Source organism: Palaemon carinicauda, chromosome 18 (assembly GCF_036898095.1).
Source record: "Palaemon carinicauda isolate YSFRI2023 chromosome 18, ASM3689809v2, whole genome shotgun sequence".
In the NCBI taxonomy this organism is placed as follows: domain Eukaryota; kingdom Metazoa; phylum Arthropoda; class Malacostraca; order Decapoda; family Palaemonidae; genus Palaemon; species Palaemon carinicauda.
The window spans coordinates 63,318,364-63,339,206 of record NC_090742.1 but is presented as its reverse complement, the minus strand read 5'-3'; the positions used below and the strand labels follow the sequence as shown (position 1 = coordinate 63,339,206).

The window sequence follows — 20,843 nt, the reverse complement described above, 5'->3', positions numbered from 1 at the left end:
TCCTTGGGGGTAAAAGGATGAGTTTTGTCAAACGTACCAGTACGTCCTTTGGGGGTAAAAGGGTTAATCTCTGGCACTGTCATTCAGTTAGTTCTTTATACATGTTGTATAAGATTTTTCATAATTCTGACCATCCTATGCATTCAGATCATCCCAGATTGTACCATTCTGTACATAGTACTAAATATGCTTAACAATACACAGTATTCCAGAAGTTTTCAATCCAGCTATGATTAGATTGTGGAATGATTTTGCTAATTTCTGGGAGGAACATAGAGAGTAGAGGTCCCCTTTTTTGTTTTTGTTTCATTTGTTGATGTCGGCTACCCCCAAAATTGGGGGAAGTGCCTTGGTATATGTATGTATGTACTTATATATAATTTCATATTCCCTTTCTTCTCTGGGCTACTTTCCTTGCTGGTGCCCTTGGGCTTGTAGCATTCTGCTTTTCCAAAAAGGGTTGTAGCTAGGCTCTTTAAAATAATAACAACAACAACAATAATAATAATAATAATAATAATAATAATAATAATAATACAAAATATGAAGAGAGCAGTGAAACAAATAAAAGGGAATGAATAATAATATGAAAAGTACCTTACAGTTGTAACAAAGTTAGATTCTGAAATAAGGCTACGCCAAGCTGGAATAATGCTAGGCTATGCTGGAATAAAGCAAAGCTATGCTGGAATAAGGCTAAGTTAAGCCAGAATAAGGCTAGGTTAAGCTGGATTAAGGCTGGGCTAAACTATAAATAAAATTAGCATCCCAGCCGAGATCATTAGAAAATTCATTTGGCACTCCCTTCTTTTGTTCTTGAAAGCCAAGTTGTATAGCAAAGCTGAAATTTCTATTTACTTTAGATATAAAAGAAGCGGAGAACAAATTATTTACAAAAAAGTTCATCAGTTTCAAATCATGTTATCATTAACAGCTACAGGATACTACCATGAGAAAAATAATCACTTCAATAATGTAAACTTAATCAAGTATAGAATCATTATTGCAAATACATACATACAAGGAAAAATAGAATCGACACACAACAAATTACAATACACGTACCATAAATTTCCCACTGAATTTAAATGAATGATAAAAGTATCCAAAACTACAAAAATTTTCAGCAAATCAAAATAGGTATCTCATCAATCCCAGATAAACATCACTCATCCTCTTCACCTGAATCACTGAAAATTAATTACTTTTTAATCAATACCACAGCAATCAAACACTGAAAATTATCCCTTTGGCGATGAAAGTCTGTGAATAGCAAGTACAATAAAGTACAGTCACTGCATTTACTCATTTACTGTTATGATTATGAAAATATTAATATCATGACAGATAGAACAGGAAAAGACTGGGTGTCTAAAGAACGATCACGTCTATTAAAATTGCTTCTTTATCAAGTCCCAACTCGGAAGACATCTCATGACTACGCTTCTTATTAAGTCTGTTTACTCATTTCCAAACACTCACAAGTGGGTTTGACCATTAGAGTGTCCTGGAGTGTAATATTCATCTAGCATGTATACAAAGGTGCTATACATTTATAAAATTAGAGTAAAGTGTTCTCACCAAATGCATTTCTGCTGTGCTCTGTAATAAATGATTTGTATAAATTGTTAATCAGAGTGAGGAAACCTATGCCTCTTTTTACTAAATACTATACTGGTACTAAGAACAAAAGCTAAATCTTGTACTGCATTGTTAACATGACACATGACCACAAAGCTGTAAACTACAGTATGCTGTATAACCTAGAAAAAAAAAAAGTCTACTGAAGATGCTACAGCATCTATGAAAATAGCAACGATAAAACCAAGAAATCTACACATACCCAAATCCATTGCAACTACAGTTACATTTTCTACATTGAGATCAAGCTCCTGCAGAGCCTCATAGTAAGGAAGTGCAGCCGAACTACGAGCCACAGGTACAAACACAGCAGTCAGGGTGAGCCGCTGCTGTAGCTGCTGTCGCTGATGTTTGTGGTGAGGCTCAGTGAGCTTGTAGGGCTGAGGATTGTCAGGGTCAGCTACCTGTAACCATCAGTACAGCTACAATGTGCTTTAAATCAAGGGAATGGGAGTGATGGTGCCACTACTGTGCTACAGTACAAATCTACATCATAATCGTAATTTTCCTTTCAAGGTTTAAAGGTTTAAAGGCTACTCATGAATGGCAGGGGCAAGGGACAGTGACATTACCCTATCCAGCAGGACAATGCCCTAGAGACTGACCATATATACATATGATCAGTGCCCAAGCCCCTCTCCACCCAAGCTAGGATCAAGGAGGGCCAGGCAATGGCTGCTGATGACTCAGCAGATGGACCTATAGGCTCCCCCAAACCCCCCATCCTTAGCTCACAAGGATGGTAAGGTTGCAGTGACCAAAGAAACTAATGAGTTTGAGCGGGACTCGAACCCCAGTCTGGCGTTCACCAGTCAGGGACGTTACCATATCGGCCACCACAACCCTTAATAACAATAATAAAAATAATACTTTCATTGTACTATTAGATTAAACACGTCTACACTCGAGAGACTAACAGCTATTTATTTTATACAAAGGCATTCCATACTAGGGAATTTGCATAATATTTATAACGAGAATAATAGGACACAAAATTGTAGTGAACCAAAAAAAAAATTAGGTTGAAGTTTTAGAAAATTACAATTTATATATAGAAATCATATGAAAGGTTTTAATCAAAGTTCAAACATCTACAAGGCAACTAAATCTTTCATGTAAATTACAAAACTTGTGACAGCTAAATTCATCTTGACAGTGATTCAAGTTCCTTATTTTAGCACTTCTTAAATGAAGGTTTCTAAAAAATAATGTGCACATAATGTCTTAAAAACAGAGAAAGAATCAAATGTATCGCCAATATATGTGTACATGCAGGTAATTTATTTAGAAAAAAGCATGCACATAAATACAACATGCATCCGTGACTTGTCTGTGTGCAATGTAACCCTCAAAACAGTATGAATCTTTCAACCCACAAAACTATAAGGTTCAAATCAACTCCAAAAAAGGCATACACTATACATACAAAAACAGAATTAAATCTCCAATAAAATCTATAATTCTCTGTTATTTAAACATTATGAAAGTGATCTAAAGTAGCTTATTCAGTTTATCTTATCATTGAAAAATCTACAATGCTCAAGTAAATAACGATCAATTACACTTTTTCACCTGATTCAGGTCAAAATAATTCATATTCTTAAACTAAGAATGGCTGTAGCTACACAATCAATAAATATGATAACAAACAGTTCTTGTCCTTGTATATTTATGCATAACATTATCATCATTTATACCTGTCCCCATAATCATTGACAATGATCCATCATTTTGTACTAGGGATAGTTTATGGTTTAAGATTCGAGGGATCAAAACCTTGTTCCGGCTAGAAAACATAAGTCATGATGATAAATTTAATTCTCTAACTGTATAAAAAAAAGAAAGAAAACAATTCATGTTCTGAATATCTAAAGCATGACGTTTTTCTTGAGGTTGGCTACCAATAAAATTTCTATATCATAAAGCAGAGACATGATCTACTTGTCGGGCAAAAATATATTTGATTTACTGTGCACTTCTGCATAAAAACTACATTGCCATGGTATTGCAGGAAAGTAAAATATGTACTTTATATGGATGATGTCTACAGTCAATAGCAAGGCCTTGCTATACACTAACATTACAAGGGAATCTTCAAACAGGTTAGTAACTTTCCCTCGTATACATATGCTAGATCATACCTTCGGATTTAGAAAGGCAGCATCGACAAGATAGTGCAACACTGTATACACTGCTCTGTGCTGCAGACAAGCTTCAGGAACCTTCTGGCATCCTATTCTACCGTTACATCCTCCTTCGACTTCTAGGTTTAGCTGGCGGGCACATTTCCGCAACAGGTGCTGGACGTCTTGAACATCTCTTTCCTGGAATAAAGTTATTATTATTATTATTATTATTATTATTATTATTATTATTATTATTATCATCATTAATATTATTATTACTATTAATATCAGGCTGGGAGGAACCTAGAGAGTAGAGGTCCCCTTTTTTGTTTTTGTTTCATTTGTTGATGTCGGCTAACCCCCAAAAATTGGGGGAAGTGCCTTGGTATATGTACTGTATGTATGTAATACTAGCTAAGCTACGCCCATGGTTGGAAAAACAGGATGCTATAAGCCCAAGGACTGCAACAGGGAAAAATAGCCCGGTGAGGAAAGGAAATAAGGAAATAATTAAAACTAAAAGAAGTAATGAATCCTTAAGGAAAATAGATTCTCACTAATGAATAGGATTACATGGACTGCATACTTTTTATTGTTAATGCTAAAAACTATATGATGACCACTCTATACAAAAGATATATTTAATAAATCCTAATGGCACAAAATACTACAGCTTTAAACCATGTTGTATTACCTTATCACTGTTCAGCATGCATAAATTTAAGAGAGATTTCATTATCATCATATGTCCAACTCAAAAGTAAAGTCCTTGTGGTAGAACAGTCATGAAGATAGATAGCTCTTCATCACCTTCCCTCAGACCTTTGAGATACCCTCCTGACTGGACGCACCAATGAAATACTGTGATCAATACATAACTCACTGTTATATGGTGACATGACGTTTTGTTGGTGAGGAAAGCAACATAATTAGGCAGAGACCACGAAGGGCAGCAACGACCGGGTGTAGAAAGCTCGCATATTGGAAGAAATTCGGCAGGAGAGCGCAAGATGTCATCTAACTGACAGATTTCCTTGAGGTGTTTCAGAGAGAGCAAGGAATCTTTCGGTACTTTGCTTTTGAGGATCATGTGACCATAATCAGGCGCTGAAAATAAATATAACATCACAAATTTTAAGTAATTTGTATTTTTCCTAACATACTTACCGAGAAACATTTTCTTAGGAGTCACTGGTGGCTCCTCTCTAACGACCAGAGTTTTGTGTAGTTTACCCTACTACCATTCTCTAAGTGACCTGGTAGCGGAAGAGAACGTGACCTGGGGCAATGACCGAGGTCGGCCATGAGGCTACGCTCTCGAACTAGGCAGTATGTTTTCTGGTCGCTTAGAGAGGAGCCACCAGTAACTCCTAAGAAAGTGTTTCGAGGTAAGTTGGAACAAATCAGAATTTCCCTGACAAAAAGTCAATTCCCTTACCCGATTAAACTACAGGTCATATTTAGAGAAATATTAATTCTATAAAGGATTTAACAATGACCAGGTGGTTATAAATGGAAACTAAAATGCAAATTCAACAACTCAATTCTTTTTCTTTTACAGTAGTTTATTTTTCTAATTCCTTTGTTCCTTAACTATTTTGCAAGACAATGGGTTTTACTTGAACATTACTTTGATAAAAAAAAAATAATCTAAGCATTAATTCTAATAGCCACTGCAAAAAAACAATATTCTAGGTATTTATTGAACACGTAAGCTTATCACTATTTCATTTGAATAAAATGGTACAATATGTAAAAAATTGTTATAGATTGATCCAAATTCTGACAGAAATATATGTTATGCATCAGTTTTTAATGTAAAGTAAATAGAACTGACAGAAACTACATTAATCAAATATATTCTCATGAAAGCTTCTTTGGCAATCAACCCTCTATCTCCAGCCATACCGACAGGACCGCAGAAAAAGCCATCTTCTCCGATGTGTTCATGGTGGTCGTGGTTATGTTCAAATTCGTGATAGTGTCCAGTATGTTCGTCAATGAATTCATCATCCCCGTCATCGGGGCGACCGTTGTCATGGTGTCGAGCGCTATCCCCAATGATCTCTCTTAAGGTGAAAATGGGAGTTTCAAAGTCATCTTGTTCATTGGTGTTGTTACCCTGCCCAGTTGTGCAGTTGTCGAATACTTCAACGGCACCTTTTGGTGTCATCTCAATACAAGCCTGTAACAGTCAAGTGCACGTGAATTTTGTACTTTACAGTGTAAGTACAGTACAATGCCATTAAAAAAACCGTATTAAAGACACAGGAAAAAAAATAATGACGATAACCACCAATGATGTTCATATATCAGATGGATTCCCTAAATCCAATGCTTCATTTCTCACATTTCCCTTAATTTAAACAAATTCTCAAAATTAATTTTCATTCAGTTTCATTCTTCTTGATTTCCTGCCATTATAATATTAGAAAGTGAAAAATGTATACACTGCATAACCTATCAAATATGTTATCTAAACAGTTAAATTACAGAGCAGACTAGTACAATAAAGCCATTTAAATATAGACTCACTTTGTGCCTATGAACTGGAGGATCTTCATCCTCGTCGTCATCATCGTTGCCATTGTTCTGGTTGTACGAAAATCGGGTCTTGAAGCTGGGGTCGCTCGCCGGGTTAACGCTGAGCGGTCCATTGTTGCGCGTCGCTTCTAACAAATTCTCCCAAGCAGTAAACCTTTGGCTGATCACAGTACCTCTGGACTCAAAGCCCTATTGCAAAAGGAAAAAATTATCAAATATATGAATAAATACTTTAAAAGAAATAGAAAAAAATAGTATAATGATAATAATGATCTGTAAGTGATTAAGTAGGATGACTGACATCTTTTTAATTGATTCTTAAGCTTTGGTTTTGCAATTTTTGAGGCGTTTTAAGAATTTTAAGGACTCATTTCTCCTGTTTGTATTTCTATCTTCAATAAGCTATTTAGCTGTTTCATTGAAAACCCTAATAAAAAAGTCATTTACTATCTAAACTGTTCAAGACAGCTAATAAAATAACAAAGTATCAAAGTCACGTAACACTGAGCATAAAAAGAACAGTATTTCATTTCAATGGAAAAAAAAAATTATATACAGTACTGTACAGTACAGTTTTATAAGCTCTGTGACTATTTGTGAAGTAATATCATAAAATCATATTAACGGTATTTTCAATTTAAAACTGATTTTGATTTTTAAAATAAAAAAGAAACCTCTTACCCAAAATCACACACATCCATCCATCCATCCATATACCAAAGGCACTTCCCCCAATTTTGGGGGGTAGCCGACATCAACAAAGAAACAAAACAAAAACAAAAAAGGGGACCTCTACTCTCTACGTTCCTCCAGCCTAACCAGGGACTCAGCCGAGTTCAGCTGGTACTGCTAGGGTGCCACAGCCCAACCTCCCACAGGTACTTAAATCATTAATATTCAAATATAAATAAAAACAAATAAAGGAGTTTTCATGAAGGGAAAACTTATTATTGGGGAGGTACTATGTAGTCTCCAAGGACTTTCCTGTGAAAAGCTAGAACAAGGAATTCAATACGACTTCTCGTCGTCGAAGCTATGAACACAGAGTATCCTTGTGTGATTAAAATCACTTCAAGAATATTATTAAGTACTTGTATTCAGGATTTTCTTCCTTATGTGCATTAATTATCAAATATAAGCATGCTTGGTTAGCACTGACATTTGAGTAATTGTGTTTGTTTCTTACCCTCCAAATGTTAGTTTGTTGTTTCCCATAATATCATACTAGCTTATTGTGTTTCCCATATGTTAGTTTGTTGTGTTTCCCATATCATGTTAGCTTGTTGTGTTCCCGTTAATATCATGTTAGTTTGTTGTTTCCCATAATATCATAAGTACATTTACTGTCCTGACCTTTTGTCTCTTAGCAAAGTAAAATGGTGGTTGTTGATTGGCCAGCCATTCATCCACAACTTTTCATAATCAATGAGTTCCAATTATTACATTCAGTTATGAAAAATGAATTAAGGTTAAACTTCAGGAATCTACACCTCTGCTAGGGTAGTATAACCTCATTGAAGGCTGTCTAGTTGGGTTAAGGGTGAATATTATTACAGTACTTCTAATCATACTACGGTCAGTTTCTGGCTTAACATTAGCTGAATCCCTACCTAGTGCTCATTAGCCTATCAGTTATTACCTTAGTAAGGTTAGTATTGAGGCAGGATTAATCTACTTATTCCGCCGTATCACAGCGGTTCTTTAAAATATCACAAATTTTAAGTAATTTGTATTTTTCCTAACAGTACTTACCTCGAACTACTTTTTTAGGAGTACCTGGGATCTCCTCCCATCTGACCAGAGTTTTGTGTAGTTTACCCTACTTCCGTTTTCTGTGAGGGCTAACCTCAGGCGGATTGATACATGCCCTGAGGCTAAGCCCGGGTCAGGGAGCGTGCTAGCTTGGGTCTCGACCCTCAGTAAGTTCTCTGGTCGCGTCGCGATATCATACGCCGTATCACAGGGGTTCTTTAAAACCTATTTTTTTAGACAGTATTCCCCCACACAATTGTATAGGGATACTTAATATTCTAGGGGGGAGATGTTTCCATCTACCTACAATTGAGTGTACGATCAGTCAGTCAACTGTTCTTACAAGTTGTTATCTTTTCCCATTCATCAAGATGGGTATTAGAGGGAGAGTAGAGAGATTGACAAAATCACATGTTATGTAAATCTCTTCCTATTTTAAGACTAGGTAGGCTCACTCTAGTAGTTGTTCCCATAACCTATAGCTTAGTAAACCATGAGGTTATATATACTGGGTCTACGATGAACAGTTGTCTGTCTTACTGAAGTGAATATCTTAGATAAGTGGGTATTTCAGTTGTGAGCTTATCTCTTAGGGTTGGTGGTTGTTATAGGAAAGGGTTGAGGGATTTCCTAATCCCTTTTGAAACGAGTTCATTAGGAGGATTTTTCATTTAAAACATTTCTATTATAGACGAGTGTTGTCATTAAACCAAGATGCATCCGAGGTGGATGTGATAACCTGGCCAACCCAAAATGGGGTCATGAGTGTTGTTGAGTGCATTGTCATTGTTCTACTGATTGGAGAAGGGCTGGGGACCCTGAAAATTGTTCCATTTCTTTGGAGGGGATCAATTCCACTAGGAATTTAGAGCCTGAGGCAGAACACCTAGGAACCAACTCTACAGATTTTCCTCCTTTCTATGTGGGTGAATGGATTCCCTAATATTGCAGGGCCTGCTGAGTATTTACCCAGCAAGGCTCTCAGAGATCTCATTAGCCTTGATATACCAATTGCAGCAGTTAAGGGTTTTGGAAATAGGGTCCTAGTGGACCAGGCCCCTATCCATGTTGTTGACTTCAGATCAGAGGATGACCTAGGCTCTGCATAGGAGGCGACCCTGCTACTGAGATCCTCAGAGGAGCCCTTGGGTTGCTCGAAGAAGTATCCCTGTGGGGACATCTCGACGAACACTTAGCTTTCTAGGTTAGATCCGGGTCAGGGTCCCACAAAGCAGGTTAGCGCTCCACCTGGTTATCGTACGCTCATGTTCCCTGTGAACGCCTCAATGATAACTAGAATAGTGGAGGCATCAATCCGCTCCTTCTATGGTCAGCCCAATCAAGATGGGGCCTGTTCAGGTACTGTTGAGCTACCTTCTGCCTCCCTCCCACTCCATCCTGAAAATTCGGCTGGGGCGGGGCCTTTAGGTTGACAGATCCTCGACCTGCCTCTTCTCAAGAAACACATCAGATGCGATCCATTCAAAATGATGACGATCCGGCATGTTCGTCAATTACTACACCGAGGAGCTTAGACTTGTACTATAGATCTAAAAGATGCCTATTGGCACATCCCTATCACCTATCACTTCTGACCTAATTTAAAGTTTTGGCTCGGGAGAGGGTTGTACAGGTTCAAAGCAATGTCATTTGGCCTCAACACCACCCCAAGAGTGTTTACAAAGCTACTAAATATAAAATCAAACTCATGAGGTTGCAAGGAGTTCAAATCATAGATTATTTACACAATTGACTGATTTTGGGTAGACATAAAACAACTATGCCTCAAATACACATATAAGATTTTACATGTTCTTCAGGATCTTGAGTTTTTTATTACCTTTGCAAAGTCAAGACTAATTCAAGGGAGGATATTGATAAAGTAATTTTGTCCAAGATAATGTTTTTTGAGGTGCAATATTTAGGTACATAATAGCTCAACACACAAATATCCTGCAAAATATTTGACAAGAGCAGTACATTGACCACTCGTTTATCGCGATAGATAGGTCTCAAGACTGGGCGCGATACTGTACTTAAATTTCGGTGTAGTACAAACACCACATTTATTTAATTATTTAACGTTTATTTGGACTTTTTTAAAACCCTCATTGTACTGTCAACAACCCACTATTTACTCTATCAATATCAGGTACAAATGTTAACAACATGAAATTGGTAAGTTAGTTTACAGTACCATATTATAATTATTATTATCACCTGCCAAGCCACAACCCCAGCTGGAAAAGCAGGATGCTACAAGTCCAGGGGGCCCAACAGACAAAATAACAAGGGCTAAATAACAGTAATAAGCTATTGGCAAGTAGAGAGGTTACTGTAATGTATAGCAAAGTACACGTAGCTATAAATGACATGATCGGCAAGCGTTGAATATGAAAAAAATACTGTCGCCTATACATACAGTAATAATATGAAATACAATATCATGTTACTGTACTGTATTACATGGGCATCGGTCAAAGCACCAATCACAGGCCCCATTACAAAAGAGGAAGCAATGATTCATCATCTACCTCCAATGCACCAATCACAGCCAGTCTTACAGCGCACTTAGTCACCAAGATGGTACACTTTGTGTTTTTCTAACAACGGGACAGGCTGTACTGTATGGACATAGCATCCCAGATGGTTTTTTTTTCTTTTTTTTATGAGAGTTAAAAGTTCCAGTTTAGGTTTTTTTTTGCCATTTTACACTAACCCAAGACAGTGGAAGATCATGGTACAGTGGCTATGGCACTACCCAAGACTAGAGAGTAATGGTTTGATTTTGGAGTGTCCTTCTCCTAGAAAAGCTGCTTATCATAGCTTAAGAGTCTCTTCTACCCTTACCAAGAGGAAAGTAGCCACTAAACAAATAGAGTGCAGTAGTGAACCCCTTGGGTGAAGAAGAATTGTTTGGTAATTTCAGTGTTGTCAGATGTATGAGGATAGAGGAGAATCTGTATAGAATAGGCTAAACTATTCGGTGTATGTGTAGGCAAAAAGAAAGTGAACAGTAACCAGAGAGAAGGATCCAATCTAGTACTGTCTAGGCAGTCAATGGACCCCATAACTCTCTCGCAGTAGCATACCAATGGTTGGTTGGTGCCCTAACCAACCTACTGTACTACCTACAATGGAACAAATTAAAAGGTAAAGGCATAGATTAATGAGAAATAGTGCATAAACTGCCCACAGTGTGATACTGTACATGGCCAGCTGCGAATGGTAATACCTACAAGGGCTAATGTAAACAGATCAAGCTCCTAAAATAAACCAGGAAGCAACACATATGTATATTTCAGAGCATCATTACAGAAGGGTAGACAATAATCCTTACCAAGGCCGGGTCTGTGAAAGCAGGCAAAGGTCGAGCAGTGAGAGACAAGACGAGGCAGGTGGCGACGACGACGACAACGCTGCTCAGCACCGCATAAGGGTGGTGACACAGCAGTCGCGCATACCTGAAAATATTAATGGGTAGAAATTATTCTAAATGGATTGAGCAAATAGGATAATTTGAAAGCAATTCTTAGTCTATCCTTTCTTGGTCTGGCAGTAACCAATTACCCTTTTACCCCCAAGCTATTTGGAACTTTCCAACCCTTAACCCCCAGGCATTTTTTCCCCAGCATATTTTGCAGTATATTTTTTTTTTAAATTGCTCTAACAGCCTTGATTTTTGTCATAGAAAGGTCAGGTTGGTCTCATTCTTTTGGAAAATGCCTGAAGTGTCTCATAAAATTATCAAAAATATGCAAAAAAATGTAAATAGCAGTTTTTTGCAAGGACGTACCGGTACGTCCATGGGGGTAAAGGGATGAGTTTTGTGAAACGTACCAGTAAGTCCATTGGGGTTAAAGGGTTAATGGCTTTTCAACATCCACAACATTTAACAACTTAAGCTACAAAATTCATCTTTTTCTAAGGGCAATAACATAATTTGAAACCAACAATGATTCTTGACAGTACTGTATGAACCTATCCACTCTATCCAGTGGCTTTAAGCCACATTGACTCCCTCCTCTTCAGTTAGCTTTAACATAGCAGGGTCATCATCAACACGCTAAAAACTATCTTTTTATCCAAGCGTGAGTCAGGCATATGAGGGAGACGTACTTCTATCCACATCAAATGCAAGGTGGGTAACCACTCAGGACCAGAATGTAATCTTATTGTCAGTTTAATAACATTATAATTTTCTATTTACTCTTTCAAAGCCCTCAATCTTTCATCCAAGTAATGCTAGTTATTCATATATACAAGAGGAACTTGAGCTCGGCCCTTAGCACTTGGCCATGAGATATTCCCTTCACCACTGGAAAAACATGATTTTGGGGACCACTACTCATATCCATACACCTCAGTATATTGTACCCAGTCAACTACGAAGATATTACTTAAAACAAACCCTAATTAAGGAAAAACTTAGAACAAACAAATACAAAATATACTAGCAATAGAAAATTTGGCTAACTACATAACACCAAAATGATAATAAAAAAGTTTTAAACTACTATAACAGCTATAAAATGAAAGACCAAAAATCAAAATCCAATATACAGGTAGAAAAGTCATCCAAAATCAAAAGAGTATTATAAACGTGACCCTTCAAAGTGGTATATTTCAAACTTGGGTTGACTAACCAGATCATGTTGGTAGGATATGGGGACGACTCCTGGACGCTTGCATGATGCACCACAATCCCTCCTCCTCCTTCTCCTCCTTCGACTTCTTTTTTTTCACCTATGCTTCACGGTCAAGGGTCAACGGGGATAAAGTCAGATGCCCACTACCTCCGGTCAGATCTGTGAATGAGAAATGGTCAATTTAGGGTTGAGTAATTAATTGAGGGACCTTCTTTGAAAAGCGGAGTTGATCTGATTTCATTATAAATTAATATCAATAATAACAATAATAATATTTTGGTAGTAGACCCTCTTTCAAAATAGTTTTATTAAAAGTAATTACTGCCTCAGTGGCTTTAATCTTGTAATGAGCTTTAAACTCAGCATTACAACATTACTTAAACTTTTGAACTTCATAGAGAAGAAAGCAGTAATAAATAATGATAATAATAATTACAGTAAAATTATGATACAAACATTTACTTAAAAGGCAAGACAAAATGCCATCTATTATTATTATTAGTTTCCTGATCGCTGATTGGTTGGACAAGATAATTCTAACCAATCAGATAGCAGGAAACTTTTCCCGAGCTAAAAGGGCACCGCTGCCAGTCGGTGCAAATGCGCCTTATTAAAAGAAATTGACTATAGCTAAGCTATTTCCATATCTTTAAATCTGACTAAGATATGTTTGTTTAGGACGTGACATTCCTTCTGACATTACTCTTGCAATCTGTGCAAAATGCAAGATAAAAAGTGACCTGACCTTCTCCCACACTACTGGAGGAGGCCGCTGTGCAACGACATTCAGCCTGAATGCATTTTACGAGGAGGTTGCAAGAAATGCACATGCAACATAATACTCTCTCTCTCTCTCTCTCTCTCTCTCTCTCTCTCTCTCTCTCTCTCTCTCTCTCTCTCTCTTTCAAAACTATACTGTTCGTTTTTATGAAATTGGCACAAATGATGAAAAGGTGAATCTAATGTCAACCAACATAATATATACTTACTTTCTCTCTCTCTCTCTCTCTCTCTCTCCATACATAAGATGAAGAGTACAGATCTCTCTCCCTCTCTCCATACATAAGATGAAGAGTATAGATATTGTAGAGGTCTCTCTCTCTCTCTCTCTCATAGTGTATACGTAAGATGAAGAGTACAGATATCTTAAATCTCTCTCTCTCTCTCTCTCTCTCTCTCTCTCTCTCCATACATAAGATGAAGAGTATAGATATCGTAAAGGTCTCTCTCTCTCTCTCTCTCTCTCTCTCTCTCTCTCTCTCTCTCTCTCTCTCAACCATCCTTGTAGCTAAGGATAGGAGGTTTGGGGCAACCTATAAATCTACCTGCTGAACCATCAACAGCCATTGCCTGGCCTTCCCTGGTCCTAGCTTGGGTGGATAGGGGGGCTTAGGTGCTGATCATATGTATATATGTCTTACTTATAACTGTAATCGAACAGTTTAACATGTTTCTTCAAAAAGGTCCATAAAAAAAGGAAATATAAATAAATCACTATATTGCCCTCTTCAAGGTGTAGGCCTGAAGTAAAAACCTTGAAGAGGGCCTCGTGTATTGGTCGAAATATAGTGATTTATTTATATTTCCTTTGTTACTTTTATGGGTCTTTTTGAAGAAGCATATGTATGTATGGTCAGTCTCTAGGCATTGTCTTACTAAGGTATTGTCTCTGTCCCTTGCCTGTGCCATTCACGAGCGACCTTTGAACCTTAAGGTCGGGTAGGGTACGAGGTAGTTGGTCAACTAAAGTGGGTCAACGCCATAACGGACTAGCAGCTGCACTCCACGAAGTGTGTGTGTGTGTGTGTGTGCGCGCGCGAGCTCTTCATGCACCTGAGAGGAAAAGGCAAGAGTCAATTATAATAAAGTCTTATACATAAACCATTTGTTTCCTCGTGTATGGCAATCATCACATATAAATTCTAATCTATTACCTTTCCTCTTACTCTCTCTTTATACACCATTACTCTTTTTCTCCTAACCACCCGCCGGCGCTCTCTCTCTCTCTCCCTCTCTCTCTCTCCTCTCTCTCTCTCTCTCTCTCTCTCTCCCTCTCTCTCTCTCTCCTTCCTTCTTCGCCCAACGGAAGAAAGTTCAGAGGTCACGATACAAATTCACATTAGGTACTGGTGTCCGATTCCTCATCGCTGAGAGAGAGAGAGAGAGAGAGAGAGAGAGAGAGAGAGAGAGAGAGAGAGTGTGTGTGTTATCATCCTCACTATGACAACCCGGTGTTCAGGTTTCAAACTAACCACCGGTATTTTGAAATCTGCTTCAGACTACCGGAGAATAACTTGAAACCGGTTTTAGGCTACCGAGAGCGGGATAATTTGAAACCGGTTTTAAGCTAACCCCCTCGTTTCAAACTATCTCCCTCATTTTAGGGCCAGATCTCATAATTTATAAAATATTAATCAAATGCTTTTGATCAAGATCAACACAAAATTACTAGGTTACGTGCATAGGCCTATACATGTACGGTTTCATGTGTAGTTCTATACATGTACGGTTACATGTATAGTCCTATACATGTACGGTTACATATATAGGCCTATACATGTACGGTTACATGTATAGGCCTATACATGAACGGTTCCATGTATAGTCCTATACATGTACGGTTACATGTATAGTCCTGTACATGGACGGTAACATGTATAGTCCTATACATGAACGGTAACATGTATAGTCCTATACATGAACGGTAACATGTATAGTCCTATACATGGACGGTTACATGTATAGTCCTATACATGAACAGTAACATGTATAGTCCTATACATGGACGATTACATGTATAGTCCTATACATGGACGGTTCCATGTAAAGTCCTATACATGTACGGTTCCATGTATAGTCCTATACATGGACAGTTACATGTATATTCCTATACATGGACGGTTACATGTATAGTCCTATACATGAACGGTAACATGTATAGTCCTATACATGTACGGTTTCGTCTACCGGTATAATTTATTGATATGACTTTATCGGTCTACTGTTTTGTTCTTCTTTGTGATTATTACACTAGTTTAAAGGTCACTCATGAATGGCAAGGGCAAGGGATAGCGACTTTACCCTATCAAGCAGGACAATGCCCTAGCGACTAACCATATATACAGAACACATGATCAGCGCCCAGGCCCATCTCCACCCAAGCTAGGACAAAGGAGGGCCAGGCATTGGCTGCTGATGATCATAGTATGTACTGTTCAAAAGATTAAACATATGTACGTTGATATAAATGATAAAATAAACACCATTTATTCTGAGCGATTTTTGTGTTAATTTCTCAAGGCATATTGCTGTGTGAAGAACATGAACAGAATTTATTGGAAATGATTAAAAAAAAACCAATTCCTTAAATGACAGTTTGTAGCTTCTAGCGTGTCATATAATCACTAATATACAATATTTTGTCTAAATTAGGAAAGTCAGCAATAAATGAATGATACATATTTGCGCTGTTCTATAAATCATTTTCTTTTCTGATGAGGGGGTAACTTGAAAACAAAGGGGGGGGGGGAGCTTAAAACCGGTTTCAAACTAACAACCTCGGTAATCTGAAACTGGTTTCAAGTTACCAGGGAGGGGTAGCTTGAAACCTTACTTTGATGGCTGCTTTTCCGGTCACATACAGCAGGGGAACCCCATTCTCTACAGGACCTCCACTGTCGTTTTACCTTGTTCGTTCAGAGTATTTAACATTTCATATCATATATTGTTCATTCACTGTTAAATCGTCTCTGTCAAAAGACTCTTGAAATAAGAAAGTCTTCAGTTTCCTCTTGAAAGCCTCAATGTCTTTAATCATTCGAATGTTTCGTGGGAGCTTATTATATAGTCTCGGGGCCGCATATTTAAAGGCTCTGGGGCCTAAAGTAGACATCAGTAACTATTCTCGTGTCGACACGATTTCTTGGCTGCGCATTGTGTAGCAATTCTTGAAACCTTTACACCATATTGAAAAAGCACACTACTATAAGCCTAATGTTTTCAAAAGGGAACAGCCCCAAACACAGAAAATTTGTGAAAGAACGGGTTAACTATAAGAAGAAAATACCATAACATAATAAAATGCACGACAAAGTAAATTAAACAAGTAAATACATATAGAGTAAGAAATTAGCCACACCAAACAGCCTAAGAGATAAGTATACTGCGACAAGTTTGAACTTTGGAAATCTTAAAGATTCACTCGACAATTTCGTCACAGCCAAAAAGCATCTCTCTCTCATACTGTAGATACATCATAAGATGAAGAGTATAAATATCCTAAAGGTCTCTCTCTCTCTCTCTCTCTCTCTCTCTCTCTCTCTCTCTCTCTCTCTCTCTCTCTCTCTCCTCTCTCTCTCTCTCTCTCTCTCTCTCTCTCTCTCTCATACCGTATCCATAAGATGAAGAGTATATATATCTTAAAGGCCTCTCTCTCTCATACTGTAAACAAAATTAAAATGAAGAGTACATATATCAGAAAGGTCTCTCTCTCTCTCTCTCTCTCTCTCTCTCTCTCTCTCTCTCTCTCATACTGTATACCAATATGAAGAATATAGATATCCTAAAGGTCTCTCTCTCTCTCTCTCTCTCTCTCTCTCTCTCTCTCTCTCATACTGTATACATAAGACGAAGAGTATACTGTAGATATCTTAAAGGTCTCTCTCTCTCTCCTCTCTCTCTCTCTCTCTCTCTCTCTCTCTCTCATACATAAGATGAAGAGTTCAGATATCTTAAAGGTCTCTCTCTCTCTCTCTCTCTCTCCTCTCTCTCTCTCTCTCTCTCTCTCTCCTCAAGAGGAAGATGACTCGATTCAAGTCCTATGACCCCGAAGAGTCTCTTCAAGGCCTCTTTTGATGAGAGGCCGAGACCACATAATCTACCACTACCGAAGTCAAATGAGAACCCTTCAAGACGCCAACACTCCTATTCAGTGGGCCACTCACATACAAATGTATACAAGTATAAATATTTATAATCTATAATAAAAAATGTAATTTACGCAAGAAACATACAAGCACCACACACACACACACACACACACATATATATATATATATATAGTATTAATATATATATATAACTATATATATATATATATCTATATCTATCTATCTATCTATCTATATAGTATATAGTATATATTATTATATATATAATATATATAGTATATAGTATATATATATATATATATATATATATATATACATACCCCATTACGAGAAACACGTAGGAAAAAACATATCAATAATAGCAATATTTTATACATACACACAAATATATGTATGTATATATAATTATTTATATATAGTTTCTTACATATATATGTATATATAATAAATATATATACATATACCTGTATATATATATAGTATATATATTATAATAATATATAATATACTATATATTATATATATACTTGTATTTATATATATATATACCAAATGCTGTCATTTCTACTTCTCTGCTGGAAAAAGGCCTCAGACTCATGTCTGGAGTTTGTCCGATACTCATCAATACGCTGGGGCACTGCGGGATTGGTGATGATGGAAGATTTTCGTCTGATCGCCCACAGCGAACCAACCTAGTGTAGGTGGCCCTGACTAGTACAGCTTTGCTGATCATGACGATACAAAAACCCTTTCACCACGTTAAGGTATTATTACTATTATCATTACTAGCCAAGTTACAACCCTAGTTGGAAAAGCAAGATGCTGTAAGCCCAATGGCTCCAATAGGGAAAAAGAGCCCAGTGAGGAAAGGAAATAAGGAAATAACTGATGAGACACATAATGAGAAAGATAGATAATAGATGAACATTAAGAATAACAGAATGGGTTATGGTGGCCGATGTGGTAACGTCCCTGACTGGTAAACGCCAGACTGGGGTTCGAGTCCCGCGCAAACTCATTAGTTCCTTTGGTCACTGCAACCTCACCATCTTGGTGAGCTAAATATGGGGGATTTTGGGAGCCTATAAGTCTATCTGCCGAGTCATCAACAGCCATTGCCTGGCCTACCTTGGTCCTAGCTTGGGTGGAGGGGGGGGGGGGGGGCCTTGGGCGCTGATCCTATGTATATATAGTCAGTCTCTAGGGCATTGTCCTGCTCGATAGGGCACTGTAACTGTTCCTTGCCTCTGCCATTCATGAGTGGCCTTTAAATCTTTAAATTGGTCCCTAATGATTGCAAAAGAAGCAGGGGAAGGAGGAGTAGACGATGGATTGACGGACTAAGAAAAGTTGCGGGTATAGGACTGGCATAGAAAGACCACAAGCAGACGCAAGTGGGAGGACATGTCTGAGGCTTTTGACCTGCAATGGACTAGTAACGATTATATATATATAACATATATATATATATATATATAGTATATATATATATATATAGTATATATATTTATATATATATATATATATATACTGTATATATATATATTTATATATATACTGTGTATATACTTATATATATATATATTATATATATATATATAGTATATATATATATATATATAGTATATATAATATATATACACACACACAATCACACACACATATATATATATATATATATATATATATATACTATTATATACATATATATATATATATATATATATATATATATATATATATATATATATATATATATATATATATACATACACACATAAGCAGGTGTCCATTTCTGAGTGGACAGATGAATTTGCATATCGCCATGATCAGCAAATCTGTACCAGTGAGGGCCACCCATACTAGGTTGGTTTGCTGTGACTGATCAGAAGACTAAAGTCTTCTACCATCACCAATCTGGAATTGGCCAGCGTGAATAAGGACATGTCTGAGGCCTTTGTCCTGCAGTGGAATAGAAACCGATTGTATTTTTTGTTGTTGTTTTATGAATGTTCAGTAAAGTGTCGTATTTTGAAATTTTGTGGTAGCGCAATCAACCGGCAATGTGAGTGGCCCGTGTCAACTTGCCTCTGTCGAATGTTGCAGGTCAAAGCTACAAGAGAGAGAGAGAGAGAGAGAGAGAGAGGAGAGAGAGGAGAGAGAGAGAGAGAGAGAGAGAGAGAGAGAGAGAGAGAGAGAGAGAGCACCCCCTCTCCCTCTCTCTCTCTATCCCCCTCTCTCTCACCATCAATAAAAACAAACTATCACGACAAATACTTAATTTCGACAACGATAACCTTTGAAGTTGTAACGCCAGTTGGATGCACTAATCTCACTCTCACTCTCTCTCTCTCTCTCTCTCCTCTCTCTCTCTCTCTCTCCTCTCTCTCTGAAGGACCTGGTAACCATCACTGACAACAAAATATTTATTTTGGGCGCAGAAGACCTTTGACGTTGTAACGTCAACTGGATACGCCAATTAACCAATCAATCAATCAATCAATCCATTCTCTCTCTCTCTCTCTCCCTCTCTCCTCTCTCTCTCTCTCTCTCCTCTCTCTCTCTCTCTCTCTCTCTCTATATATATATACTATATAATATATATAATATATATAATATATATAATATGAAAATATATTATTTTACTTTACGGTTTTGTTGTGTATAAAAAATCCATTCTCTCTCTCTGTCTCTCTCTCTCTCTCTCTCCTCTCCTCTCTCTCTCTCTCTCTCTCTCTCTCTCTCTCTCTTTCTCATATATATATGTATATTATATATATATATATATACAGTATATATATATATATAATTTTACCTTTAGGCTTTGTTGGGTAATAATAATAATAATAATAATAATAATAATAATAATAATAATAATAATAATAACAACAACAACAACAACAACAACAACCATCTATACCAGTGTCAATTAAATAGTTGAACAGTCAGCACAACCCTCAAAGAAAGGAATTAAATAACAAAAGAAACAAAATAAAACAGAAAAAAACAAATGAATAACGCGAGAGAGGAGGCGTCGAATACTTGATTGGTTTCCACGAGAGTTGACGGCCTTCCAATAAAAGAAGACGAACCTACCATTAATCTTAATTTGCTCTGGCAAACAAATGATTTGGACAGAGAGAGAGAGAGAGAGAGAGAGAGAGAGAGAGAGAGAGAGAGAGAGAGAGAGAGAGAGAGAGATCTGTGGGAACAGCATCCAAAATCAGACAAATAAAAATTAA

General features: G+C 37.2%; 1 protein-coding gene across 1 annotated transcript in view; it reads right to left on the bottom strand.

Moving 5' to 3' along the window:
- LOC137657855 (protein dispatched-like) overlaps window positions 1-20,843 on the bottom strand; it is a 112,742-nt gene that overhangs the window by 31,671 nt on the left and 60,228 nt on the right. Inside the window, exons 4-10 of the mRNA XM_068392452.1 lie at window positions 12,710-12,871; window positions 11,404-11,527; window positions 6,303-6,500; window positions 5,676-5,952; window positions 4,651-4,874; window positions 3,783-3,965; window positions 1,844-2,045 (exon numbers count right to left, since the gene is read on the bottom strand). Coding sequence (XP_068248553.1) covers window positions 1,844-2,045; window positions 3,783-3,965; window positions 4,651-4,874; window positions 5,676-5,952; window positions 6,303-6,500; window positions 11,404-11,527; window positions 12,710-12,717 — 1,216 coding nt within the window. The 5' untranslated portion in view covers window positions 12,718-12,871. The remainder of the gene's footprint in view (window positions 1-1,843; window positions 2,046-3,782; window positions 3,966-4,650; window positions 4,875-5,675; window positions 5,953-6,302; window positions 6,501-11,403; window positions 11,528-12,709; window positions 12,872-20,843) is intronic.